This window comes from Cynocephalus volans, chromosome 2, assembly GCF_027409185.1.
Source record: "Cynocephalus volans isolate mCynVol1 chromosome 2, mCynVol1.pri, whole genome shotgun sequence".
NCBI lineage: Eukaryota > Metazoa > Chordata > Mammalia > Dermoptera > Cynocephalidae > Cynocephalus > Cynocephalus volans.
Genome location: NC_084461.1, coordinates 213,468,917 through 213,476,507, shown reverse-complemented (window position 1 = coordinate 213,476,507; position 7,591 = coordinate 213,468,917). Strand labels below are relative to the sequence as shown.

General features: G+C 53.2%; 1 protein-coding gene across 1 annotated transcript; it reads right to left on the bottom strand.

The window, feature by feature from the left end:
- Positions 1–324: 324 nt before the first annotated feature.
- PGAM2 (phosphoglycerate mutase 2) lies at positions 325–2,832 on the bottom strand. Its single transcript, XM_063086838.1, has 3 exons — positions 2,327–2,832; positions 2,042–2,222; positions 325–527 (listed from the first exon to the last, which is right to left on the bottom strand). The coding sequence occupies exons 1-3, from the start codon at positions 2,789–2,791 to the stop codon at positions 361–363; spliced, it is 813 nt and encodes a 270-aa protein (XP_062942908.1). The 5' UTR covers positions 2,792–2,832; the 3' UTR covers positions 325–360.
- Positions 2,833–7,591: the final 4,759 nt, after the last annotated feature.

The following is a 7,591-nucleotide window of genomic DNA, read 5'->3' as shown; positions in this document are numbered from 1 at the left end:
AGAGGACCACCTGTCCTCTGAAGGAAGCTGGCTGAAAGCAGTGTCCTGGCTGTGGTCCTTGTTCCCTGTGGGGAGGGCTAGGTCACTCGGGCTCTTCTCCTTAAGTAGCCCCAAGCACCCTGATTCTAGAGCAGGGTTACCAAGTGGCCCTGAAGCTTCAGGGTCACCATAGGGTCTTGTTCAGAGCGCAGATTCCTGGGGTGGACACAGCTCCTGGTGACATGGGTTTGGGGGGATAGCTGTGCCTCTGTTCCCTGAGGTCCCTACAGCTAATGGTGGGGGCGAGCTGGGTAAGCTGCCCTGGCCACGCTGGACTCAAGGCACTGGGAGGAGGTGTCTTTATTGCCCCAAGCCCACCCCTCACTTGGCCTTGCCCTGGGCCGCCACAGCCTCCATGGCCTTCCGCACTGTCTCCTCGTCACCCAGGAATCGCATGGGCTTGGTGGGTTTCAGCGCCTGGTCCAGCTCATATACAATGGGAATTCCTGTGGGCAGGTTCAGCTCCATGATGGCCTGGTCTGACATCCCTGTACAGAGAAGCAGGCATCCTCAGCCCCTCTGTCCCCAGCTTGTCCACACAGCAGACACCACAGCCATTGTGGGCCACAGAGCCATCTGCTTGCATCAACCCTTCCAGTCCTGGGAGCAAGGCCACAGAAAAGTACCTAAAGGTCAAGGCAAGCAGCCTACAGAAATAGCCCAGTGGTAAAACTAGGACCTTGTCCCTGCCCTAGTGGCCGTGACCTGTGGTGGTGCCGTCCTTTGACTCCTCGGTCTGACATGAACTCTGGCCAGACTGAAGTTGAGGTTTGGAAAGACATTAGCTGTTTGGTTACTAGAGTGTTCTAAATTGTAGATATCCTGAGAAAAGGAGCAGGTGAGGAGAGGGATTGAGGGGAGGCCATGTCTGTGGAAACCCGACCCAGCCTGCCTCCTGCAGCCCGGTGCCAGGAATAGCAGCTTGACCTTTGGTATTCACGCCCCCCTCCCCCTCCATGCAGGAGGGCTTAAGAGAATGTTCTCTATGGTGTCAGGGATACCCCGGCTCCTACTGAAATCCAGTTACATTCATCGTGCTGCATCCTCTTCCCCAAGACCAGGCTGTGAGAGGCCCCCAGGAGGGAGGGGCGTGGGGAGCAGGCATCGTGAGGGAGAGCAGACGCGGGCTAGCCAGTCCAGGGCCCGGCAGTCTGTGTGCTCTGGCCAGCTGCCTGTCAGCCCCTGGGAGTGGGAGATTTGGGGCACACCCCACTCCCTTCTTGCCTTTCCTTGATCTCAAGCTTGAAGGCCATTCAAGTGCTAATTATGACTTTCTGGGTTTCTGAGAGTCCTCAAGGCCTATCTAAGGTGGAGATGGGGAGGACCCTGTCACTGGGAAGGGCCTCCCCACACCCATGCACACGCAGGCCCATTTGTCCCCTCTTTAGTAGGATGGGGTCTGGCTGCTCCATACCTTTGCGCCCTTCTTTTGACTGGTCTTACCTTTGCCTGGAGGGGTGTGGGGAGGGAGATGGTGGGATGGGAGCTGGGTTTCTGGGGACCTGAGGGACAGTGGGGCCCAAGGCCCCCATTAGGAGGCATACTGGGAGGAGCCCATGACCTCCCCATAAAGGGTTGAGGTCCCACACTGAAGTGGTTTGTCCAGGATCCAACAGCAAACCCGGAGTCGGAGCCAGATGCCCTAAGTCTCAGCCTTCCTCTTCCAAGCTGATTGTCCTTGGGCAAGATGCCACCCTCGGCGCCTGCCCCACCTCTGACCGTGGCAGGCTTCAACTGCGATCCATCCCTGGGGAGGGAACCCAGGTCTTCACCCACAGCCTTCAGAAGGAAATGGTCTACCTAGTGTCCCAGTGTTCACAGAAAGGAGACAGAAGTTTCAGAAAACTTTAAAAAATGGTTTCTCAGCCCTCCCATTTCAATCCAGTTTGAAAACCCACGTCTGCAAAGCTCCCTCAACCAGGCAGTGGGTACTTGGCTGAAAATAAGAAGTTGGGCCATGGCCCCCACTGCCCTCTCACACCCTCCTGAGGATGGGCCTCACCTTCCAGGTGCTTGACAATGCCCCGCAGGCTGTTCCCATGGGCTGCGATGAGCACTCTTTTGCCGGCCTTGATCTGGGGGGCGATGTCCTCATTCCAGAAGGGCAGGGCCCGGGCGATGGTGTCCTTGAGGCTCTCGCAAGTGGGCAGTTCCCCCGGCTTCAGGCCTGCGTAGCGACGCTCCTGGGGGACATAGGGACAGTGCTGTTCCCCCCCCTAGGCAGCTGGCCCCCCACCTGGGCTCCCGTCCCCACAGCCTCCTGGAGGCCTTCCCTGTGGCGGCCCACCTTGCTGATGGAGCTGTAGTAGGGGTGCTTCTCATCCATGGGGGGCGGCGGGATGTCGAAGGAGCGTCTCCAGATCTTCACCTGCTCCTCACCGTGTTTGGCAGCTGTCTCTGCCTTGTTGAGGCCCGTTAGGCCCCCGTAGTGCCGCTCATTGAGGCGCCAGGTGCGCACCACGGGCAGCCACATCTGGTCCGTGCCATCCAGGATGGTCCAGAGGGTGCGGATGGCCCGCTTCAGTACCGACGTGTAGCAGATGTCAAACTCCATCTTGGCGTCCCTGATGGCCTGGGCTCCCCGCTTGGCCTCCTCGGCCCCCTTCTCACTCAGCTCTGCATCAAACCAGCCGCAGAAACGGTTCTCCTGGTTCCACGTGCTCTCACCATGCCGGACCATCACTAGGCGGTGGGCGGCCATGACAGCAGCGGGACACGGGGGCTCTGGATGGGATGGCTGCCTCCCAATCATCCCAGTTTTATAACAGCATCCCCAGCCCCCACCCCAGCCAACTGCCAATCAGCATTCCAGGCACAACAGGCAGCAGCAGGTGGCCAGTAGCAGAGCTGCTGGGAGGGGCAGACCAGGGAGCTGGACTTAAATAGCCCCCACAACCAGCCATCCCCGCCTGGGCTCGAGTGACAGGTCCACACCAGCTGGCACCCAGAGCCTGAGCTGGTGGGGCTGCCAAGTAGGGCTGGGCACGAAGGGCAGGCGTCAGGGCCTGAGGGATGAGGGACTGGCAGAAATTCCCTAGGGGAGACTCCTTGAGGTTAGGACTCTGTGGCGCAATCACCCTTTCCTGCTCAGGAAGGGGCACACAGAAAGATTCCACCTCCTTCCTCCTAGTCACTCATAACACAACTGTGGACAAGCCTACATCTCCATAAGGAAACTGGCCCCATGTGTGTACATGCGTATGTATGTATACATGTGAGTTGCCAAGAGGTTCCCCTGTGGTTTTGCTCTGCTTATCCTGGTGTGGAGAGCTGTGTACTGGTGGAAACCTTCCTCAGATGTCCTGACCCCTCCCTGGCTCCATGGCAGGCCCTCTCTCTGTCCAGCCCTGCCCACAGACTGATCCCTGAAGGAGCTGGCAACCTGGGGGCCAAGCTAAGAGGGGCCCACCAACGGACAGAGCCAGGGGAGCAGGTGCAGGGTGCAGCTCTGGGGGAAAAGGTCCAGGCTTGCAGGAGAGGAGAGGGTACCAGGCAGCAGCATGGGCAGGTGGGTTTCCAGGACAACCAGGAAAGTTATGGGGCCCCTTCTCTGCTCTGGGGTCCCTTTTTCAAGATATTGTCCACTTCTGCCACATTCTCACACCCCACCTCTCCTCGCCCAAGCCAGGCTTACCCCTTCCAGCTGAAACTACCATGAAAAGTAAAAAATTCCAAGATTCATACCACTGGAGGGGCCCTCCCACCTTCAGGGAGTGAGCCATTGATGGTTGAGTACATGCTCAGCTTCACAGGAGCGCCCAGAGAGGGGCTGAGGTGCAGGTGGGGGATGGCATGGAGTGGAGCCCAGGCCCAGGACTTCTGCATTCAGGTTTGTGGGGCAAGGGCCACTTGGGCCGGAGTGGTGAGGAAACCCTGAGGAGCAAAGTTGTAGCTGCAGCCTTCACAAGGGGGTCCTTGGCCAGACCCCTGGCATGGGCCCCTTCCAGGGCCTCCCCCTTCTCCCACCTCACCCCAGTGGCCACAGTCTCACCCTGCCATGCTTCTGATAATAGGAAAGGGTGGGTAGAAGGCCAGCAGAGGTCAGCCACCACCTTGAGACTGATTTGAGTGTGCAAGAGGCCCTCACAGGCCTTCCTCCATCCCACTGGCCCATGAGGTGGAGACTCTGAGACCCTGAACTCCAAGGCTGGCCCAAGAGTCCCAATGGGCAGAGTTGGGAGAACTTCCTGTGGGCAGGGGAGACCCCAAGGCCAACAGGAGGTGTAACCCATTCCTCCTAGCAGCACCACACACAGGTCTCATTGCTCCAAATCTATCCTGATTGAAGCCACATCTAATTTTATGGTCTCTGTCCCCTTGACCACACCAGGAATTGACCCGCTGGTCCAACTACATGTATTTGAGGGCCAGGCCCTAGGGTCCAACAGACACCAGATGAGAAGCCCATGTTCCAGTAGGGGAGAGGGATCCTACCAGTAGCTGAACATGCCTATTATAGACAGTGACAAGTACTTAGAAGGAAGGGACGTAATGGGATGGGAAAAGAGGTGAGGAGGGGCAGCCACTTTCAGGGGTGTGTGGGTGGGGCGCAGGGCTTGAGGATAGGGACAACCCTCTGAGGTGATATTTAAGTGGAAACAGCAGAACGCAAAGGACTCAGCTATGTTGAGTCCTATGGAGAGAGCATTCCAGGCAGAGGAGCCAGCAAAGACCAGATCCCCATAGAGCAGCAAACAGGCTGGGGCAGCAGTGGGCATAGTGCAGAGGTGGGCTTTGTGTCCCCCCACAGTGGGAATCACTGCAGTTTGGAGCATGGTCGCACTTTAAAGTCACTTGCTGCCTGTGGGGGCCGGGGAAGCCCAGAGGAGAGTTTACGGCTTCTGAGCCTGGGCTCTGGCTTGCCTCCTCTTTGATTCACATGACAGGCATTTGCGGGGCCTCTCGAGTGTGCCAGGGCTTCCCAGCATTGGGGCACAGCAGTGGGAAACTCGGGACTGCCCTCGGGGCCTCCACCAGGAATGCGGCCCGGTGGGTGGGGAGCCGTGTGTCACAGGATGGTCCTGGGAGGTGGGGGAGCACTGTCTACCCATCCCTCCCACCGGCCATGACCATCAGTCCCAGAAAGACATGGGCAGCCCTGGGGGTCGTGAAAAGCAGCAGCACGTGGATGAGAAAAGGCCAGACTCAAAGTTCTACTGAACAGTGGCGTGGTTATCATTTTTTCCTTCCAATGTTGCCCAGCCTGGACATGAAAGCAGCTTGAAACCTGGAAGTGCATCCAGTGTAGACAAAAGGGCTCCAGGAGAATCTCTGTCCAAGGAGCAGGAAACAAAACTCCTACAAGTCAGAGTTAAGGGAATCCCCCCGTTTTTTCCTTTCTTCCCCACCCAACTCCTGGGCAATAACATGAAAGGGTGCAGTGACGGCAGCCAGGCAGGCACCTGAAACCTGGGGAGGGGAGTTTGACTCTGACCAGAGGATTCAGGGCCCTGACTAGCCACTGCTGCTGCTCTCTGCCTCTGCGCTGCACCCTGGTGGCAGCTGCAGGAAGTATGCAGCAGGGTGGGGAAACAAAGGCTCCAGATCTCTGGCTGGACGTCTCGGAAAGGAGAGAACAGAGCAGGGAAGGTTAAGTGAGTGATCCAATAGAGCTACACGTGAACACGTGGAGTCGCTGCCCAGCTGTGCACGTGGGGCCTGACTGTAGATTCATACTGCAAGTCCCAGGCCAACCAGAGTACACATGAGACTAACACGACTAGTAGTGCAAACACTTTAAACAATCAGCATATTGCTTAGGATTTAAACAAGGTCCAGAGTCTCAACATAATATTCAAAATATCCAGGATATAATCCAAAATGACCCAGTGTATGAAAATCAGGAAAATCTCAACATGGAAGAAAAGACAATCAATGGATGTTCACAGCAAGAGGACTGACGTATTGGAATTATCAGATACAAATGCTAAAGCAGCTATTCATAACCAGGCTTCAGTGTATTGGTGAACACTCTTAAAATGAATGGGAAGATAGAAATTATCAGGTAAGAAACAAGATATAAAGGGTAACAAAATGGAAATTTTAGAACTGAAAAATACAATAACAAAAATTTAAAATCCACTGGATGGGCTCAATAACAGAATGCAAATGACAAAGGACAGAGTCAGCAAACTTGATGACAGTTTGGAAAAAGAAAAACTTACAAATCAAGAGGCTCAGTGAACCACAAACAGGATAAATTGACAAAAATAACAAAAATCCAAGCCTGGACATTATAATGAAATTTCTGAAGATTAAAGAACAAAAAAACCCTAAAATCAGCCAGAGAAAAATGATGCATTTCATGTAGGGCACTATTTTCTGAAAAACTGTGGATTTCTCACCAGAAACCATGCCGGCCAGGAGGAAGTAGAACAGTATTTCTGAAGTGTTGAAACAAAAGAATTGTCACCTGAGAATTCTATATCCAGCAAAAATACTCTTTAGGAAGGAAGGTAAAACAAAAACATTCTCAAATGAAAGCAAACTAAGAGAATTCATAACCACAGTACCTGCTGTAAAAAAAAAAGTTAAAGCGAGTTCTTCAGACAGAAGGGAAATGATACCAGAGGAAGCTCAGAACATTGGAAATGCAGGAAAGACAACACAAATGGTAAGAAGCCACATAAATGTGAGACTATTCTTCACGTCTTGAATTCTTTAAAATATATGAGATGGCTGAATTAAAAATGATACTGAAGGTGGGAGGAGGAAAGGAAAAAAATTATACTCTCTGATGGGGGCTTCAGTGTATGTGGATGTAACACAACTATAACATGAAGGGAGAAGGCAAAGGGACCTACACGTGCTAAGGTTTCTACACTCCACTTGAGGTGGTAAAATATTACTTCTAAGTAGACTGTGAAAAGTTAAGTATATTATAGTCCTTAGAACAACCACTGTGTGTGCACGCACACTTGTGTGTGTGTCTGTGGAGAGAGTGCAATGGAAAGTCAGGAGGAAAAAAAGGCAGGAAAGAAACAGAGAAATGAAGAACAGAAAATAACATAATGGTGGACCTAAATCTAAACATTTCAATAGTTGTATTAACATAAATGGTCTCCTCATGCCAACTAAAAGACAGATTATCAGTTTGGATTTCTAAAAATAACCTAATTCTACGCTGTCTTCAAGACACTCACTTTAAATATAATGGGATGTACATAGGTTATAGTAAAAGGTAACAACTCATTCTATGAGGGCAGTATTACCCTGACACCAAACCTAGACAAAGGCATTACAAGAAAATTACAGACCAGTATCTCTTATGAATATACATACAAAAATCTTCAACAAAATACTAGCAAACATAGCCTAGCAACAACAGAAAAACGAATATATCCCATAAGCGACAGAATTTACGCCAGACATGGAGCTGGGGACCGGACCACCCTCCCACAACCAGGCACAACATGCCAGCACCTTGGAGCCCACCCAGGGACCCAGGGCATGAAGAAGGGGACCGGACCTCTCTCCCACAACCAGGCACAACATGCCAGCACCTCGGAGCCCACCCAAGGACTTGGGACATGGAATAGGGGACTGGACCACC

Excerpts from the sequence above, each read along its gene's own strand:
- PGAM2 (XM_063086838.1), bottom strand. The coding sequence starts at position 2,791 with ATGATTGGGAGGCAGCCATCCCATCCAGAGCCCCCGTGTCCCGCTGCT. Across the intron at positions 2,223-2,326 it reads ACTACAGCTCCATCAGCAAG|GAGCGTCGCTACGCAGGCCT; the intron begins GTGGGCCGCCAC and ends TATGTCCCCCAG. Across the intron at positions 528-2,041 it reads CATTGTCAAGCACCTGGAAG|GGATGTCAGACCAGGCCATC; the intron begins GTGAGGCCCATC and ends TTCTCTGTACAG.